Source organism: Oryzias melastigma, linkage group LG4 (genome assembly GCF_002922805.2).
Source record: "Oryzias melastigma strain HK-1 linkage group LG4, ASM292280v2, whole genome shotgun sequence".
NCBI classification, from domain to species: domain Eukaryota; kingdom Metazoa; phylum Chordata; class Actinopteri; order Beloniformes; family Adrianichthyidae; genus Oryzias; species Oryzias melastigma.
In genome coordinates this window covers 29,732,241-29,754,072 of record NC_050515.1, presented here as the reverse complement: position 1 = coordinate 29,754,072, position 21,832 = coordinate 29,732,241, and the positions used below count along the sequence as shown (strand labels likewise).

The 21,832-nt window shown below is 36.4% G+C and overlaps 1 protein-coding gene across 5 annotated transcripts in view; it reads left to right on the top strand.

The window, feature by feature from the left end:
• Positions 1-21,832, top strand: part of si:ch73-63e15.2 (protein strawberry notch homolog 2) — an 84,050-nt gene that overhangs the window by 1,737 nt on the left and 60,481 nt on the right. For all 5 annotated transcript variants that reach the window (XM_024258997.2, XM_024258994.2, XM_024258993.2 and 2 more), the window contains exon 2: positions 20,994-21,224. In XM_024258997.2, the coding sequence (XP_024114765.1) occupies positions 21,117-21,224 (108 nt within the window). In that variant the 5' untranslated portion in view covers positions 20,994-21,116. The remainder of the gene's footprint in view (positions 1-20,993; positions 21,225-21,832) is intronic.

The window sequence follows — 21,832 nt, the reverse complement described above, 5'->3', positions numbered from 1 at the left end:
CTGCCGAAGGCTCTAGGACAGGGGTGTCAAACTCAATCACACAGGGGCCAAAATCCAAAACACACTTTAGGTCGCGGGCCGAACAAGATGAACATTTATTGAATACACTAAAACCACATTTTTAAAACTTTAAAATTGTAACTTTTTTAATATTACTGTGAATAAAAAAGGCAGTAATATTATTCTAGAATAAATCAACTCAAACCTTAAATAACTTTCAATATTTTATTCTCCATAAAAATATATTTTGTCAAAATTATACAAGTTAGAAATAAGCGCAAGATAACATCGGGCCATTAATAACAATAAAATAAAATGATCTGGAGGGCCGGATTGAATTACCTGGAGGGCCAGACAGAATTACCCGGAGGACCGTATGTGGCACCCACATGCAGCGGCATCTGGAGCCTCACTCTTACAGCTCAAGTACGATGCGGGAGCGGTCTAGCTATGTCAGATACATCCCATTGGCTATGGGATGGCTGCAACCACAGGCTCTGCTGCCGACTTGCGAAACTCCAAACTCACATAGGTTCATGTGATAACCCGCCATTTAAATCAGAAGTACAGTAACCCCCGTTTCTGTGCTGCAGTTCAGCTGCAACGTCCGGCAAAAATTTTAACCCAACGAAATGTATTTGCAGCACCGCAGAGGGTAGATTGCAGAGGTCGAATGTGATTGTCTGCTGTGGGATTTCCTCTCACACTTTTAAAGTTACATAAAGACTGCAGTGCTCGCATTGGAGCCGTAACACTAGTTGTGGGAGCCCAGACTCAGAAATTGAGCCATTTAACTTTCGGGTAGGAAAAAAATAACGGAAATAACAAATATTTCATAAATAATTTGTTTTTTAGTGCTCCAAACTTAATATATGATCATATATATGGCTTAAGAAAATGCTGGTATGGTTCCTTTAAGACCCTAGCAGACATTGAAAACAATATCTACCATTGATTAGCTTTGAGATGTAACTGCTCGCCAATTGTAATCCATACCTGTAGTCTTTTTCATATCATAAGTATGGCTGTATTGTTTTGCTGTATCTTAGAACAAAGACGTTTTCATGGTATTCCCTGCATGACCTCATTTTATCACTATGCTAAGTCAAGGTTGTAACCACAAAAAGTGTTTCACAAACGCTTCAGTTCAAATGTGTACGTCTAAATTTGACAGACGATACAGAAGCCTACAGATGGATCCGGAAAGCTGAATGAGAAACCAGAATAGAATAAGAACACCTCTAGTAAAGCTAAGCTGCAATTTCTCATCTTTGGTTTCCACTGCGCCTGTTGCCTCAAGCAAAGGACTGAAGTCTCATGCAAGCCTTGACACAGTGGGTTGCCATGGTTGTTGGCTATTTTTCTAAATACGTCATTCCCCTTACCAGGAAATGACTAACATTCTAGGTTTGTAATCTGGGAGAGAAACGAAAGTGCTCCAACCCCCAGCAATATGGTCAATGGCCTTCATGTCATCACCTGTAACAGCCTCAGCTGACTCCCCCACCAGCGAGAACCATTTGGTTTGTTGCTGTTCTCTTTATTACTTTGTATTAACATAAACAGTTTATTAAAACAAAGAGACAAAGTTTCCACAGATGAAACTGGAAACTTTTAAACATATTAAAAAATGTTTCCTTGGCAACTTGGAGGGACCATGAGGCTACTTCACTATAACCTGTGTTGCTTAAGTAAAACAACAAATGAATTCAAACCAAAATGTTATGGGGATTTTTTTAATTTGTGGAGAAATATGTCAAAAATCATTTTCAAAGAAAGAAAGGGATTTTCTTGGCTTCCTATTGCTAGAACAATTGTGAATGCTTTCCCTGAGTGGTACAAGCATGTGGTCATGTGTCAGCTTATTCTGCACAGCTCCCCTTTCTCATCTTCTGTTGTGTCTGATAATTCATGGCGTCTTGGCTGCAGGGACGTTTAGGGTCACAAAAACTAAAAGGATTTTCATAAAGGAGAAACGAGTTGTGGTAAATCTTCCTAAAGTGGAGTTGAACACAAAGTTCTGACTGTGTGGTACACTGTCATTTTAAATGAGAGATAACACACTCAAGGATATTTATGCATTTCCCTTTGATATATTTTTACTTAAGGATTGTTAATATGCATTGCAGTCATGTTTTTTGAGTGAGCCTAAAGTTAAAGTGTCTTAATAACACGTTTTACTACTGGGATTAAATGTTTGTAACCTCTGGTCATTTGTGATCAGATCCCATATACCAGGGGTGTAAAAATTAAATCGCACAAGGGGCCAGAATCCAAAACACACCTTAGGTCTCAGGCTGAACAGGATAAACATTTATTGAACAGTATAAAACTATATTTTAAAAAATTTCAAACCGTAACTTTTTACCATAATTATGAACTAGATATATAGCATTACCTGTGATAATGCTAGTGTGAATGCTGTAAACTTAATTCAGCTGCTGAAAATGCTGAAATTGTTAGCTAAAAATGCTGAAGCTGATAACCAGCTAAAATATTAGCTAAATGCTAAATTAGCCTAAAAACAAAAACAAAAAAAACTTTGGTTCGCCAAAACAGCTATCATGTACCTGAAGAATAGCTTAACTTCAAAAAAACTGAAAAAAGCCTAAATTAGCCTAAACAGCTAGCATGTAGCTGAAATATGAGCTAAACTCCAAAAAAGCATTAAAAAATCTTAGTAAATGCCAAAATAGTCCAAAAGCTTAGCATAATGCTATTTTTTTTAAATTTTAAAAGCGTAACTTTTTAACATAATTATGAATAATAAAAATGATAAAAATGAAAGAATATTATTCCAGAATAAATCAACTTAAACCTTGAATAACTTTCAATATTTTACTTTATAAAAATATATTTTGTCAAAATTATTCAAGTTAGAAATGAATGCAATATAAGATCGGGCTATTAATAACAATAAAATAAAATGATCTAGAGGGCCGGATAGAATTACTTTACTTTGTTTATTATCGGGGACTGTACAGTGGTATAGTGGTTAGCACTCTCACCTCACATTGATTTAGTCCCTAGCACATTAATACTGCACAAATTTGATATAAATGGGTTGGTTTTAAGTTCAGTTTTATAATATTCACAATAATTAGAGTAAAACAAGCTTAAGAAAAAAAATGTATAAAGTCTAGAAACTTTGTTTTCCTTTTCTTTTAATGACCAAAGTCAGCAAACGTTTGCAGCCAAAAATCTGCTCACGGTAAATTCTGATAGCAATAACACATCTGAACATGTAATACAGTGTGTGCATTGTTATCCAACAACACATTCACCTCTACCAAACTTTTCTCTGCTCTAAATGTTCTGGTCTCGTGGGGGGAAATAACTGTCGAAAATAAATCTATGCATAAAGCAGGGCTGCCACAAACAATTATTTTAATAGCCAACTAGTTGTTTTTCTGCTCAAATTCTTGATCCTTTTCTTTTCAACTTATTATTATTTTTTGTTATTATAATCATTTTTTGATGAATACAATCTGCACAAATTGTATTTTTTTTAAATTAGAATATTTTGATTTCCACTAACTAATGAAGATGATTTTTACATATTACTTTTTCTATTTTTATAATCATACTTTGATTAATACAATCTGCTCTAATTGTAGGGCTGTGGATCATCACTTAGGTGGCGATCCGATTCAATTCAAGAATCAAGAGCAACGAGTTGAACCACGATTCTTAATTTTTATTATAATGTTTATTGCTATGTGTATCTGTATTTACTAGATGGATGAAAATTGAAATTATTTGTATTTAATCATCATTTATACCTTTATTTAGAACAGGAGATCACAATCACCTAAACTGATTAAAAATACACAAAGATTCAGATAAAAATACAATTTTTTTGTCATTTTAAAGTTTTTTTGTTCTTTGTTTTTCAATCTTCTGGTTCAGCAGTACAACAACATAAAAAGGATAAAAATCACTTTTGTTTTGGGTCATTTAACAAAAAAACCTGAAAATGTTCTACACAGGTTTTTATCTTCAAGGTTCCTCAATATTTTATGTTCTAAGCATCACATATTGCTGCAGAGCTCCTATGAAAAGTCTTTTTTCGCAGCAGAATCAGCTGATTCACGTTGATTACATCCGCCTTTCAGCAGCGTGAGGCTGTTTCTTCAGAATAAGCTGGAGTTTTGTTAATTGCGTCAAATGTTGAAGAGTTATCATAACCAAAGTAATGTAAACACTGGAGCTCAAGCTCCGATGTTAAAGCTAATTCATTTTTCATAAGTTATGTCTGTGAGCGGAACTTCAGTCTCAGTTTTTGAACGGAAAAAAGCTCTCGCTAGTTTTACTTTGAAAACCGGAAGCTTCACCGTCACGAAGATGTGTTTACTTCCGTTGGAAGTACGGCGGCTCTTTCGGTTTTATTTTAGTTCGTAGACTTAAAATCTGACATTAATCTGCATTTCAGAACAAAATACATCATCCACAAATTAATATTTTGATCATCTTTTGCTACAATTTACCACATTTATAAAGATAGCGAATCAGCGATCTTGGACGTCGCAAATATCCGTACTCGAAATATTGGGAGCAGATCGCGAATACCCGAGCACCCGGATACTCGTTACAGCCCTAACTAATTGTCTTTTTTTAATGAGAATATTTAGATTTCTATTGCATTAGCAAATAAAGATGATTTAATTATTACTTTTTGTATTATCATAATTCATGCACAAAGTGTCCTTTTTCAATGAGAATATTAGATTATTGTTTATGTAATATGCAGTAATAATTACTGAAAAGTTTACAATCACTATGGTATTAATTTTCTTTACCGATTAATATAAATGATTTGTCGTGGATGCTTTGAAACTTGATTACATTAATAGCCTGATCTTATTAATATTTGATATTAAGTCCTGAACCGGTTTTAGATTATTTATGTAGAGAAAATGGTATGGTCGAGTCGGGGTGGGATTATATAAATTCACTTCCTTCCACTCCCTTTCAAGCGATCTACTTGTAATTCACTAAGTATTATGTTATGTCATGTATTGTGACCTGATTGCTTGAAATTAACCATTTCATTCATCCATTCATTCATTCAACTAATCACCAATTATTTTTTTCGATTAGTCGACTAATTGGGTCGTGCGCAAACTGGATGTAAATCTTAACCATCATTAGCTTAAAACTAACTAACAAAAGGAAACATCTTCCAAGAAACATAACCAGTAATTATTTCTTTTCGTAAAGCTAAAGTCTGGTAGCTTGAAGCTTAGTTTATTAAACTTTTAGTGAATCATGCAGCCTCTGTCCTTCATTATTTTCTGGTATTAAAACAAGATTAAATCAAATGATATCGACATCTAAAATAAGGAACTATTTTTCTCTAAAGATAAAGTTTTGGTCTCACTGACTCAAATATCACAAAAGTACATTTTGTGGTTCTGAACGCTCACAACTTTGTTCAACTTTACTACACCCTGACTCCATATAATATAAAGTAAAGACTAATTGACTATTAAATTAGTCGTTGACTATTTTAATAGTCGATTAGTTGCTGATTACCGGTAGTCAACTAATCGTGGCAACTCTAATCGATTATTTAAAATTCATCAAATTATTTTTTTTATCAGTATAGGTCGATTTTATTCCATTTACAACTTGTTTCATACCGCTAGATCAGGGGTCACCAACACGGCGCCGTGGGCGCCAGGTCGCCCTTAAGCACCACATAAGTCGCTTCAGGTCTCTTCTAAAAATAGCACAACTCACTTGTGAGCTGCTCGAAAATTAAATTTTATTGTGATGCAATTTTTTGAAATCACACTTGCCTTTACAAAGAATTAAAAATCAAAACATCATAAAAATAACATTTATTTTATTGTTTTCTCGTTATAACGAAATAATAACAAAGAATGAAGCGTCCCCTTCTCCCTTTCCCGCATGGAGACACAGAGACTTTACCTGTTTTAAGATTCTTTATTTTGTGGCTAACAACAGACACAAAACACTCCACAAAAGTTGTTTTTGGTCAATTCTTTTACTCATTTGTGGAGCTGCGCTCCTCAAATGCCTGAGTGAACCAGCCCCCTCCATTTATTTCCCCCAAACCCCAGCTGCTTTCACAGTAACTCTGAAATGTCGCAAATTGGATTTTTGATAATTAGTTATCTTTAATGGAAACACAATTTCTAAAAAAAAAAACAAAAAACCCAAAAAACACATTTTTTGAAAATAAGTTTTTGCGCGTAGAGTAGCTGGTTTTGGGGGCGTATTGAAATGGATGGACATTTTTCACAAAGCTGTAATGGAAATTGACTTTTTTCTAACTAAATGCGCTTCTGAAGTGTCTGTGCGAGTACAGCACAGCGGGCGCCATGACAGATCCCACAGCGTCACAGCTGATCGTGCATCTCCTCTGTAAAATCAATAACCAAGATTTCCTCATCGCTTCATCTGCAGCTGGCAGCCTGAATACGATGCAGAAGTCTCCTTTGAGGATCAGCGCAAGTGCAGTGACGAACTTCAATGGATCTAGTCGTGTTCTTTCTTTTAAATACCATTGAACAGACTTCTCACTTGCATCCGAGACTGTCAATGCATGGTGCGTTCACTGAGCACAGGATATCGGCAGCAAAACGAAGCAGTTTATCAGAGAAAACATAGAACACCGGCGCTGATCCGTATACAATCGATTGATTAAATAGTGTTGACGTTTTCTCTGAAAAACTGATTTGTTTTGTTGTGGATTGTATAAAAATGACAAAGTTTGTAGCGGACTCAGTTGGGCCGAGTGGCTGTTTGGGTTGGCTTATGTCCAGAGCTCAGTGAACGCACCATGAACAGATTCTTGTCTGCTGTGGGATCTTTCAATCAACCTGTTCGGGGGTTTAAGGAAAATAAAGGGACGGGATGCATTAGACTAAATTAAAGCGTTTGAGGGGCGTAGATCCACTAATAATAGTTATAATTAATTAATACTTAATTAATAATAGTTATACTTTTGTTATAAATATTGCATTTTGTCATTACCTCAAAATGTGACAAGATCTGTTGAGATTAATAAAGTTCTGAATATTGATATTTGTTTCCTAGCTTGTTGTCATTATTGATAATAATGGTGAGAAATCAGAGTCTTCACATAGAGAAGTATCATTATTACTATTAATAATGTAGAACTAAAGGCAAACTAAGCAAATTTGTGATTTCAAACTGGTAGCCCTTAATACCCATGAAGTAGCCCTCAGTTTCAAAAAGGTTGGTGACCCCTGCGCCAGATGCTGTAGGATTCTAGGAATAGAAATTGACTCGTCTATTAGTTGTTACCCCCTTAATGTTTTGTGTTGATTATATGCTTTACTTGTATTTTGTTTTTTCTTTCATCTGTTTCTCTTCTTTAGTTTATTGCTAAATCCTACTTTTTAAGCTTTTCTGAAAACTTAAGAGGAGGAAAAGGACATGTGGGGTCTCAGTGGGTTTATTAAATTTTTTAATAAATGTTGTTGTGTTGGCTTGGCAGTAAAATGATGTGACATTGTTCCTTCATACAGTCACTGAAATAAGCTATACTTCTCTGGAACATGATTTTTTTTATCTTTAGTAAACTTTAGTATAATTTTGACCCTTAAATTCACAGACCGTCTGACATCTGGTTTGTTGTTCCTACATAAAAACCTGACAGTTGGCACAGCACTTCTCAGAACGCGTTTACAGAAGATTCATTTATAATGTTAAGATAATTTCCGTTTTCGGCTTTGCATTTTTTTGTTTGTTAGTACCAGTTCATGATCATACTTAGTAACCTTAAACAGCACACACCGGAAGCTAGCTGTAAAGAGCTCTTGTTCCTTTGGTGATTCATGGAAACCTGATTTGTAGGGCTGGGTTGATGAAATCGATTAATCAATTTGAATCGATTTAAACCAAACAAATCAATAATCGATTTATAAAAAAAGATCAATTTAGCACATAAAGCTAAAGTCTGCTAGCTTGATGCTAACGTTTGAAGAAATTTCCCATAGGACGGCTAATGCTAACGATCAGTCGATCTAAACATTAATTGCTAACTAAATGAACAACTTTATAAACTCACAGACATGAATTTGACAAACTCTTATAAGGAAATGTTTTTTAAAGTAACTATTTGTAGACCAAAGCTAAATTTTTTGCTCATACTGTCTTCTTCTGGAATAAGGTGTAATGCTATAGCGTGATCGCCACCTAGTGGTCAAACTGAAACGTCCTCCAGGAGAAGCAGAACAATGTTTCCAATGTTAATGATCTGAACATTTTAGTTAGAACTTCTCCTTTAGAGAATCCATGTAACACTGGATGATATTAACAATCTCATTATTTCACTGATACTTTTTACAGTACGTGAACTGTATCGGATTAAAATAAATTTTTATCGATCCCCAACCCTACTGACTTGACACTTTTCCACCGCCTGAAGTAATGAAATATGGGGAGCAGTGGGCGAAATAGCCCCATACCAGTCCACATTCACTTAAACCAAAAATCCTTAGATTTGTCTCCACAAGCAGACAGCACATGTAGCATCTATAGAAAGTGGTATTCTCTTCAGCTTCCAGATTACCGTCACAGTGCATTTATCTGGCAGAGGTTTGTAGAAAAACACAACTGGTGATGTGGGGTTGAAGTGTCTTACCCAAGGACAGGACTATCAACCCTAGAACTGAATGCAATTTTCAGATGACTGCTAAAGCCACTGAGCTTCAGCTGTGCTGTTAGCTGTGTCTGGTGTCCAGAGTGGAGCTGTGAACATTTGTGAAGAGCTCCTGTCCTTCATCTCATCATAACGCACAGCTTTAGCCAACCTTCTTCCTCTCGCCTTGTGTTTGCTGGCTCCTATTTTCTCCCCCCTTTAAGTGATGCCCATGATACATTTTATTTATGGTCTATGGGTGGATTAGAGCAAGAACAAAAATGTGGAGGAGGGAAATCAGGGCTGGGTAATATTTTTGATGTTTTGGAATCTGGTCCTCATTCGATAAAAGTTCCGGTTTTAGGCCATTGAGTTAAAAAAGAACACAATAAACTGCTGAACATGCAGCCAGAATATTCTTTGTGACGTGAAACAAACTACTTCTGTATTTGTTTTTCTAATGACCCATGTCCTAAAGAACCTTCTTTGGGGGGGCTGTGTGTATGTTTTCCAAATTACAGTTTTATAAGGAAAAGATGGTGTTTCATGTATCCAGTAAACACACTTGAGTTTAAAAATGGAATTCTTCCGGTAAGGAAAGAGGAAGAAATGATAAGTGTTTGTTTGGCCTCGCTACATTCTGATATTGTTTCAGTTATCATCTCAGATTTTTAGCTGACTCCACATGATCGGAAAAGAGAGGGAACAAGCATTTGTAGAACTTTGATATATAATGTGACAAAGAGAGACTAAAAAGTTCCAAATGAAACTTATGTTTCACCAGACAGGGGTGAATGGTAGCATTAATGGAAGCACTGTTTTTTATTTTAAACTAAAATGTTCCCAAACGGATGACACTGACACACACAGACCTTTCATGCAGCTTTTTGCACTGAACACACTCTGTTAACGGCCGGGATTTATTTTTATAGTAATGTTTTTTTTTCTAATTTGTGATGGCAACACTCCACAGATTTCTTTAAAAGCAATAGACTCACACAAGTAATTAAACTTCTGCATTTAGTGAAATCGTCACAATATTAAAGAACCTTGCATGTTCCTAAACCACTTTAGCTCAAGGCCTGACTATACTGCTATTTAGGGCTGGGTTGATAAAATCGATGAATTCAGGTGTGATGTGTGACCAAAGAGAACCAAAGGAAAAGTGTAGAAGATTGTAGTGAGAGCAGACATGCTGTTGGTTTAGAGACTGATGCAGAAACAGGAAGCAGAGCTGGAGATATCAGAGATGAAGATGTTGAGGTTCTCTTTGGGAGTGACCAGGATGGATCAGGAATGAATCCATCACAGGATCAGATCATGGTAGATGTTCTGGAGATCAGGGAAGCAGATGGAGATGTTTGGACAGGATGAGAGGAGGAACAGTGATGATGATGGTGAAAGGATGATGAGGATGGAGAAACCAGGAAAGAGTTCTGGAGGAAGACCACAGAGGAGGTTCATGGATGTAGAGAAGGAGGACATGAGGGTGGTTGATATGAGTTGGAAGGATGCAGAGGAGAGGGTCGGATGGAGACAGATGATTTGGTGTGGTGCTCCCTTACTAAAGACAGAGAAGAATCCAAAATCACACTGAGTCAAATGTGCTGAAAACAGCATTTAAAGTGACTTATAATCAAACAAAAACTTTGCTTTGTTTGACACTAAAACACTTCTTGATGACTGTGATTATAAACCTTTTCTTTGATAAATGAATATTTAAATGGAATGTTTTGAAGATCAACATACACGTTAAATGAAAACATTCAAATAACTACATATTGGTCAATGTTTTCTATCAGTGCTTTTTGAACATGTATTTGTGATCGACTGATGTGCTAAAACAAGAAATCAAGATGGGCGGTAATCAATAAATGAAACCATATTCTTTTTTTTTTAATTTCATGACATGAAAAAAAATATTGTATTTGGCCCCTGGATCGGGATCCCATTTATATTTTGGCCCTTTGAGTGAAAGAGTTTGGGCACCCCTGGTTCAAATGTTAAACATGGAGCCACGTGCTGACATCAGATCAAATCATTCTCATTCCCTGACAGATTTTGGGAGAGAGTTGTATATGTAGACTGAGGAATCCTGCTCCATAGTCTTCTCTCAGTGGTTTGCTGTTCTGCTGCTCCTCAGACTCTGTAACCTTGGTGTGTTTCCCTGTAAAAAAAAAAGGTCAGAATTGAGGTTTTTACACACAATCACACAGTCACACAAGTGCTTCCACCATCTCTTCACCATCTTCTCAGCATCACTCTTTTACGGTGGGAGATGTTACAAACTATAGTTTTCTGAAGTGATGTTACTGGTAGTAGAAGGTAGCATATGTTTTTTGAGATTTTAGGAACATTTTTAACTATGTCTATTTTTGGAAACACAGGGTTGCACCTGAGCCAAATTAACCGAGTTTTAAATTGACCTAATATTGGCTCACTGAGTCAGTAAAAATGGAAGATACCGATATACATCAACAACAAATATTGACCAATAAATTGGGTGATTGGCTAATTCATCAGTCGACCTCCCTTATATTTATGCTGAATAAATACTTGAATATGTAAATACAACAACAGACTCTTTAACCAATTCTCATTCCCAGTGTTGATGAGGCAGCAGATCTAGTTACATAACCATTCTTTTATTACTGTATGTACTCAGCTGTATGCAGCCCATTTATTCTTTAAAAATGTGTTGTGCAGTGGAATTGTGATACAGACGAAGGGTATGTGTTCATGCTTGTTATGTCTGTGTTTAGGGAAATGGATCTGCACATGTTTAAATACTGGAAAATAAAGTCTATTTTAGTCAAAAAAGGGTGCTCATCAATAATGTAAGTAGTTTGAATGATTAACTCTTTTGTTCCCCTGGGAAGTAACTTGTTCCTTTTATGAATATTTTATGGAAGTATCTAATGAATCTGGTGGGTCAAGGCAATCACAACTAGCTAACACTAGCTAAACTGTTGGATCATTACTAACCGTGATGTTGATGGAACCAGAAGGGTGGTGTGTTCTCTTGACAGCATTCACCTGATTCCGAAGACAGATGCACACTTTGATCATGAGGTCATGACATCAAATCCTTTGGTCATATATACTGTCTGTGTTTGCTTCAGTCTTTTTCTCCTTTGTGCTCATCTGAGCTTAATAAACACACTAGAGTAGACAACAAATAGTTTTATTGATATGTCATATATGTCATCATTTAGCCATAATTGAAATAATAAATCAAAAGATAAAGAATATTTTATGTTGTTAAAGAAGACTTTTAAGTGGTTGGTTGTCTTTAAAGAACGTGTTTTTAAATAGTTGGATTTTTATAGGAAAATTCTCACACTCATATGGAGAGAAAATATGTGCGGGTGCAATTCTGGATTTGTGTGTCAATTAGCATTTGTGCATCCATATTCTTGATTTATGTGTGCTTATTCTTGATTTGTAACTCATATACATTTGTGCATAAGTACAAAAATTCAGAAATTCAAAAAAATGCAAAATACATTTTACACATGTCCACATTATAATAACAACAGCTTGAAACCAACTACACACAAATATCGTTAAAAATTACGCACTAATCCCTTGTTACACACACACAAAAACTCAGTTACGCACAAATCTCATAAGACTCTTTTCACGTCTTAGAGATTCATCCATAAGGGATGCGTTTAGATACTGCTAGAATGCTGGGTCATTACAGTTTTCTTATCAGCCGATTTGAACTTAGATTGTGAATTTTATCTGGTAAAACTTGACATTTTCCCACTTTCTTAAACAGATATGCCCGATAATTAATACAACAAGTCTAAATAAGCATTTTTTAAACACATTTTTTCTTCAGAAAATAAAAATATCTCCTAGAATTGATCGCTTTCTGTCTGCAACCCCTCCCCTGACAGCGTCTCCGACACGGGACCCACCGGCCCGCTCCAATTTGTGGGTGTTTAGAAAGGTCCGGTGGCGCCTGCTATGCCCGTGACTGGTGACCAGCACTCGGGACAGAGCGATTCGTGCCAAATTTTTAAAGATTTGGGTGTGTCATTTTAAGCTTTTGTAAATTTAATTTGTGCATGTGCATATTATATTATTATTTTTGTGCTTAGAGGGTGGTGGTTTTTCTTATGAGCATTAGTTGTGATTTAGCAGTATAAGGAAGTGACACTTCCCAGTGTAATCTCTGTGAGCTGAGGTAAAACTGGACATTATCACCATACTCTCAAGTAGTCATTCTGTGTCCATCTCATACACTGTTCTAAGCATGTGTGTAATCCTACAACTAAAGCACTTTAACAACAACAGAGCTAAGTTATGTTTGATCTTTCCTGCAAGCATCTGAAAAGTATCAAGAATCTGACCGTCTATCCTGTCAGTGAGGTTCCTAACATCATTTGTCACAGAATCATCAAACAGTGCTGGTCTATAAGGTGTTCTGTAAATGACATGTTTGTTGTTGCAGCTCAAAAATACTGCAAAACTGCTTAATATTGTTGTGGCAAGCCATTGCTTCAGACCACCCAAAGAGAGGCTGAGACATGCGATAGACGACGGCATGAAAACTAACTATCAATCAGGTTACAATCCTCACAGTAAAGACAAGTACAATGTTTTAGAAATTCATGGCAAACATTTCAGGAACATCAAATACTATTCACTACAAGAAATATTCCGGTAGGATTGGGTTATTAAATATTTACTGCCTTTAAAGGATTAGGAGGCTCAGATTAACAACTGGAGCTTTTATATAACTCACATGATGCATGCTTTTACAGGGAGCATGAAGCAGGCAAAAAATCTTTTAGCACTTTTTCTAGAGCAGGGGTGTCAAACTCATTTTGGTTTGGGGGCCACATTTAACCCGTCTGATTTCTATGGGACCCGAAACACAATACCGAAATAACCTAGGGCAGGGGTGTCAAACATTTATTGAACACGCTAAAACTACAGTCTTTAAACTTTCAAAATTTAACTTTTTAGCATAATTAGGAATAAAAAAAGGCAGGAATATTAATCCAGAATAAATCAGTTTAAACCTTAAATAACTTCCAATATTTTACTCTCCATGAAATATATATTTTGTCAAAATTATAGAAATTAGAAATGAGCGTAAGATAACATCAGACACTTGCACAGAAATGCTGTTTAGTTTTTTATCTCTTGGTGGCGAAATTGCGGATTGCGGCCATTTCTTTACATAACCATAAAAAAACGTGAACCACTGAAGCGTGCTTTTGTTGGCCAACATTTATATATTATTTTTGCTTCATGACGAGGCCGGATTAAACCATGTGGGCCATATGCTTGATACCCCTGTTCTAGAGTTAAAAAAAAAAATTCAAAGTGAAAAATAATATAGATCAGTGGTCCCCAAACACCGGGCTGTGGACCGGTACTGGTCCATGGATCAATTGGGACTGGCCGCAGAAGAACTATTTAATGACGCGTGTATATTTTGAGTCTTGACAATTTTTTATTTTGAAAAATAACCGTATTCTGTTAGCTACACATTCTATCGCTTGGGCTGTAAAGTTTGGTCATGGGAGCAAAATGACTGTTTGAACGGTCTTTTATTCTAAAAAATTTTGGTTTTGAAGACAACAGGATTCTCTTTGTCACATTTCAGACACTTGATCACTAAAAGTAGTTCTACTTAAAATATGGATTTATCGCAACAGGTGATTCCCACAAAGAGTCAGTTTACATAATATTCAGAACATTAACTGGCAAAATATGTTACCAGAGTAAGTTTGATGTTCCACCGGTGTTATTTTCTGTCTGCCTGGTGTTAATAAATTAGTGTTACACTCAAGTATACTGTTTCTTTGTCATTGCATCCTCTCTATTGTTTGCCGGGCAGCAGTGAAATCCTCAGGGGTTGATTGGTCTGCAGCCACAAAAAGGTTGGGCAACACCAATATAGATCACACTTTGCTGAAATAGATTGTTTAAAGTCTGAATTACAGAATCACAAAAATAAGTGTTGCAGTGTTTTCATTATTTTGGTCATGTTTCCTTTGTTCTTTTCCAAGTTTTTATTTCTACTGACTGTGTAATACCGAAGAGGACATTTAACTCTTTTTTCCTTCTTAAGATCCATTTCTTTCTGCTTTCCTCTACCTCTACATACCTCCCTGTAGAAATCAGGACTGGTAAGGGGTTCTGGTGTTTTCCAGTAATGAGAGTGGAGATATCTTGGACCCCTCCTACAATAACCGTTATTGATTTGCCTCTGAGGCTCTCTTGAGAAATGTGGTTTGGGAGACTAACATGTTTTTGTACAACAATCACCCGCTTGATCCAAAATGGTGATTTGTTTGTTGACCAGTTGGATATATAATAGATAAAGCTTAATAGAGATACGTGGAGATACTGGCTTCCTAAGTGGTTGTTTCCCTTGTTAAATGCTAACAGTTGTAAAATTAATTCAGACCAATACATTCACTTTTTTGTCATTCTTGATCGGACTAGAGGAGTTTTGAAAACATTTGATGTATGTGAAATTTAATTTTGTTGATATTTTTTCTATATTTCTGTCTAGGCATTTGTGGTTCTGGCTTTTCCCAGAGAAAATTGTCTTAATTTTTATCTCTTGATTATGTTATCAATGCATATGTTGAGTCAGGTCTCTGTCTTACAAACTCCCTCATTCACACAAAGGTCCCTTATATATACCCTCATGAACTCTATTAGGATTTATTACCTTAGCTCAGTCCCTGGTGAACATGTCTGGCCTGTATTTCAGATTGGGGGCAAAGGGAACCAAGGGCAGAGGCAGAAAAGTCAGGCAGACGTTAAGTGACAGGAACTCGAAAAGTTGCATTACCTGTGATAATGCTAGTGTGAATGCTTTTTGCTGCATCTGGTTTCTGAAGAGGTTAAATAGATTTACTTTAGTTGCTGAAGGGATTTGCCAAAAATGCAAAAACTATTTGTAAAATCCTAAATTTGCTAAAAGACTTGAAATTTTGTTAAAGAACTATGCCAGACCGCTGAAGTTGGCCTAAATTTCCCCCCGAAAATACAGTAAGTTTGCTTTAAAATCCTCAATACATGCCTATTTTGCATAAACATGTATTGTGTTGCTTAAAACTCCCAAATTAAACTCCAAATTAGCCAAAAAAAACCTTAGTAGGTGCCAAATTAACATAAAAAAGCGAGCACATTGCTAAAATACTAGCTTATCTCCAAAATAGCAAAAAAAATCGCCGGTAAATGCCAAATTAATAAAAAAAAATGTTAGCCTGTTGCTAAATTATTATATAAACTCAAAAGTAGATTAACAGACAACAGTAGATAACAAATTAGCCCAAAACGCTAGCATGCTGATTAAATATTAGCTAAATTCTAAATTAGCATAAAAAACCCTGAGTAGATAACATATTAACAAAAAACGTAGGCGTGTTGCTAAAATATTAGCTAAATTCCGAATTAGCATTACAAAAACCTCAATAGATGCCAAATCATCCAAATAATGCAAATTTAACAGCTCAATGTCAAATTATTTTAAAATGACTGTAAATACACACAGTATGTGTCCTGGGTTGTCTGTGGGTTTGTTAAACCTTTGTGGCTCAACAATGAAAAGAAAACTGAAGGTAACAATCTGTAAGAAAACAGCAATTAGGATTTACTTTATGGTATTTTCCTGCTTTAAATCAAAGAACCTGAAAGAAATTTTAAATACTTCTAAACTACAAGAAAAGCACTGGAGTCATCTGTTCTATTAGCCGAGAAAATCAGTTGAGTTTAAGCTATTGAAAACTACTTAAGTGTTTTATTTTTAGCCTTTCTCCTGTAGAAAAAACACACCAGGTGACTCAGCAAAGTGCTCAGACTACCGCATACCATCAGCCAGTTGTCAGTGAACCTCAATGCTGACTGGTTTACTGAACCAACATCTCAAACCTTACAGTGACCCTTCTTGCTATCTTGGAAGAGCTCACTCCATTTATAGAATTGTATGAAAACAGGCCTCTCGAATCATTTTTGTCCTTCTATTCAGAAAATTGACCCAAACCATACAATGATCCCTTGGATACATTTACTGTAGTTTTATTTTTCATTCCAATATTTGTCTCCTGTCATTTTACAAGAAGATATGTCTTTGTTTCCTAAAATCCTTTTGTTGGATTAGTCTTTATCCAAATAATATCTGTTTTTTTTGAGAGCCACTTGGTATCTTAATATTGAATCAGACCAAATTGGAATAAGTTAGATTGTAACTACCAAAACTGCTGGTTCCTTTCTTTGTGTGGCACCTGAACATGACTTTCGTTGTGAATAAGTGTTATAAAAAATCAAAATTAAAACCAAAATTGCAAAGTAGTACGAGTCATGCAAAGGATAAAAAATACCTGTAAACCCAGAACAATGGGGCATTTGTACCTGCACACATGAGCAAAATGAAGAGACTTGAGTGGGAGGCTGTGGGACAATGTAGAAAGCCTTCGGTTTGGCCCCGATAGGTCTGGTATAACCAGTCTGACCTGTTGTGATGCTAAACGTACATGCTCGGCCTTTGTGTCTGTACATTTGCACAGTTAGATACAATCCTCTGACTTCACAGTTTTATCACTGCTCAGCTTTACTTTGTTTCTAAAAGTGTTGTTGAAACACTGCTTTTTCATTTCTGCGCCTCTACTTTATTCTGCTTTGATTGGATCTGGTTCTGGCCGGGACAGTGGTGTAATGGTTAACACTATTGCCTCAGAGCAAGAAGGTTTTGTTCTGTGTGGGGTTTACATGTTCTTGCTGTTCATGCATAGACTGGTTTCTGGGCACTCCAGCTTCCACCGTCCAAAAACATGCCTGTATTGGCAAGTCTGGCAATACGATACGTATCCTGGTACATCCCAAGACCTTACCAGTGGTAATATTTCACTGTTTTTTGATTATGACTTAGAAGCAACTTTGAATATAAATAAAGATTCACATCAATACAGTAAAATACATTTTATTAAGTGATCAGAGCATTTAGCACTGCATCTTTATTTCATAAATAAGTTGATTTTTCATCCATTCATTTTAGCTTAGTTTAGTTTATTAATTTATCAGGACAGCATACAAATACATTGAGCCTAAAGAGTAACCAAATCCTAAATCAACTTTTTTTGTCTGTTAACATCAATGGGGCTTTGAAAGTGCTGTCTGTTGGTCATTGCCAATTTTTTGACAAATTAAAATAAACTCATCTAATTCTTGAAAACATAGTCAAAAATCATCTGTGTGCTCCCCCCACAGGTTGAATCAAGGTATTACAGTTGAATTTTGTGATTGGTCAAGCCATGTAAGTTTCTGAAGTCTGACGGCATGATCTGCAGCTCCAGCAGTGATAACAGTCCCACCCCATGACTGGATTTTCAAATTTCGGCTGTGGGGGGAGTCAGCCTCCAAGTTTCCTGTTTGATTACCCTTTAAAAAGTAAAGATGTTTGCACCATATTGTAGCTTAATAGCTCATTTCCATCTGTAGTCCTTTAGAAATCAATACATTTTGCCTAAACATTATAAACATATTTACCAGTTTAAAAAGTTTTTAAAAAGAAATGAAATATAAAAGACAATATATAACTTATAAAATATATTATTAAACTAATGCAATATAAAACACAAATACCAATTTATAAAAGCAAAACGACAGCACAAAAATAAACATGTTTACAATTTCAAATAAAACAAATGCGCCAATGTGAGCAAGATTGATGCTTCAGAATCCATTTTTTGGGAGCTTGCGAAAAACTGCATGAGTCTGCTATGTTTCTAAGGTTTTAAGTCTGTTCCATTTGTCTGTTTCTTGACAGCCCTATAGGAAAAGGCCGACTGAGAGAAAGTAGATTTTCTTTTAGGGACCCTGCAGTCACCTCTGGATACCGACCTCAACACTCTGCCCCTGAGCTCAGAGGATTGCTGTATAAAGTTCTTAAGAGGAGGTGGAGAGGTGTCAAGCAAAATTTTATGTACCATGCGGATATCAGAATACCTGATCAAGTTGTCAAAACTTAGTATTTTGTGCTTTTCCAGATAAAACAATGGTGGCAACACCTGGACTTCTGGTCTTGAATTTTCAGTCTGATTATGCAGAGACATAAGAGGTTTTAGGACTGTTATGGTAGCCTGACACCATGATATAATACACTATTAAAGATGCAATATGATCATGGCATTGAAATATGATTTTCTCCCATTGCGCTCTGCATGTTTGTGGAGAACCTAGTGCTAAATCCCTGTAGATCAGGGGTCCTTTTTCTTGTGAGGGCCACATAACTGTTTTCATCTCTGATGGGGTGGCGGGTCGGTTTGTAAGCTAACAGAAAAAGTGAAACAATCACAGGATAAACGTAAATATCTGTCTTTCCAGAAAGCCACACATCGCCAAATTTAAAAAATGAATTTCTGTAATCTTCACGCAGAGTGCCACCAAAAACAAATACGTTGATTTTACCCAAGCAATTCAGGATAGTTTTCTTTTGGTAAATTAAGAAATATTTTTTCAACACTGCTGCAGTATGTTTAATTTTTGCAAAACATTTTTCAGTATACGAAAACAAACGAAAGAAAACACAAAGAATGAATGAGCTTTAACCAATATGTTTCTACGAGTGTGGTTAAGAAAATAAAGTGCAGATTTTTTTAAATGGTTCAGGTGCCTGAATAGCTGCTTCAAAAATTGTTAAAAAAAAAACAAAAAAACTAGTCAGTTCTACCCATAAGTATTTAACCCTTGTGCTCTCTTCTGGGGTCCAGATGACCCCACCCTTACATTGATGTGTGACCCCTCCCATGACAAAGGTGGACAGGATTTTATTTCTGCTACAGACACCAGAGAGGATAAAAAAATCATTGAAAAAAACTTCAGCGCACTGTCTTGTGGGGTCCAGATGACCCCACTTTTAATGTAAACATGCCTGGGATAACACAAGGGTTACATGTGATGTAGCATTGCAACAGGGTGAATGAGTTTTTCAATGTGGCTAAGAGGTTTTATTTCCTTCTTGCTGACAGTCTGCACTGCAGCGCTGCATCTCCGTTTTCATATATGCAGAAGTAAACAGCAACGCTTTCACTTATATGTATGTATATGTGTATGACGCGCCACGTGTCTGCATTGCTTCACTTGTTCTTATCTTAATGGGCCCGCCATGATGCACCAAAATCTGTGTAAATGGAACTGACACCAACCTGGCACAGAGTTTTGGTACCCATCCCAAGTTAAAATAACTGTTGTACAAGTCTCATTGAGATTGGTAACAAAAAAGCTTCAAGGCTAAATAAAAACCTCAGAAGCAGGATCTCGCGAGATCAAGTTGTTGCTTCGGTGCTGTGAAGAGCTTCTGAAAGAGGCTCAGTGTGCTCTGGTGCCAGCTAACAGACGGGAGATGAAGTGTAAAACAAAAGTAAGGTGCGGAACTACATGTCTGCCTTTAAATAATTAATTATCATCTTTGCAACATTTTAAATTGATCCGAGTATCACCAAATGAAGTATTGCAATATGTCATTGTATTGTTTTTTTCTTACACCACTAATTGAAACCCCTGCTTTATAGGCTAATTGGTGCCTAAAATGGTGATTTGTGGGGTTATCTGTTCTTCTATGTTGCCTCGCACTTGACTGGAGAACTGTCCAGGATGAACCCTACCTTCACCCAACAATAGTGGGAAAGGCTCCAACAAACCCCAGAGTAAAGGGTATAATTAAGGCAGGGGTGTCAAACTGAATCGCACAAGGAGCTTAAAATTCACAACACACATTAGGTCGCCAGGCGAACAGGATAAACATTCATTGAACACTCTAAAACCACATTTTTAAAACTTTAAAACCGTAACTTTTTATCATAATTATGAACTAGATACCTGTGATAGGATAGAATTATCCGGAGGGCCGGATCCGGCCCCCGGGCCTTGACTTTGCCACATGTGGTTTAAGGGATGGATAGATCAGGTTCTTTCAGAAATGTGACCCCTGTGTTTAACCCCTGCAAATTCTATTAATGTGCGTTTAAGGAAAAAAGCTGAAATCAATCTAATATTGAAAAATCTTTCCATCGTTATTGCAACATTTATGTTTCTATATTTTTATAATTTCTTAGTAATTATGGTATTTCACTCCACAGTATATAAAAAATAAGGTTAAACTTTTTAAGCTGTTGATTTCATGGCTTTTGCTTTTTACTGGCTTGAATTTAATATTGGCAGGTAAAGTTCTGAATGAAAGTAGCTGAATTTAAAGTTGATATTTCCTGCGGCACAAATTTTGTGTCCTGTTGTGTTTGTATGACATTCATTTTGAGACCTTTTAAATATGACTGAATTTTTTTCCAACTTTCTCCCCCTCCTCCCCTCCTAACCCCTTCCACAGGTCATGGAGAGGCTTTGCTGGTGGTAAAAGTGCTGTCTCCGTTGCAGCCTGCCACAAGGGTAGTGGTAAAAGGGGGTCCTTTTTTATCAGTCAGTTGGTGGACATGTCCAAAGCAGTGGTCTGATGCCAACCCTCACCTCAGCACCTGCCATGGACCGGGAGAACTACCTGCATCCAGAAGACTCTCACCTGGACAGCAGCATGTTCTCTGTGCCCCCCTCAAACACCGAGGTAGATCACTTGAGCTCTATTTGCAGTTATATCATTATATAAGAAGACATTTACTGAGGCTTGCATGAACTATCTTAAATATTAATTCGATAAACCCTTTATGTTCAGATTTAAGAACAAAGCGCTGAGTTGTTGCAATGACCTGGTGACCAAAGCATTAATGATTGTAGTTAAGGCCAACCAAAAATTGATTTTGTTTAAACTCACTTATTCCAATTCTAAAACATCAGAAGATTTTTTTAAATACAAATATATATAAATATAGTCATCTATTAGGGATGTCATGATTCAGTCAAGCCATAATTTGGTTCGATTCACAGTTTTAAAGTCTGTCTGTTTTCCTACTAACAGAAAGGATTCAATACAAATAAACAATTATTCAGAACATTGACACACTCACAGGTGTGCACACACTCACAGACGCCCACACACTCACTGCGCCCACACACTCACAGACACCCACACACTCACAGACACCCACACACTCACAGACGCCCACACACTCACAGACGCCCACACACCCTTGTGGCCACATAATTAGGCAGATTTGTGAAGGGTCTTGTCTGGATGCGTTCTACGCACAGCCAACTGAGCCATCCAGCCGCTAA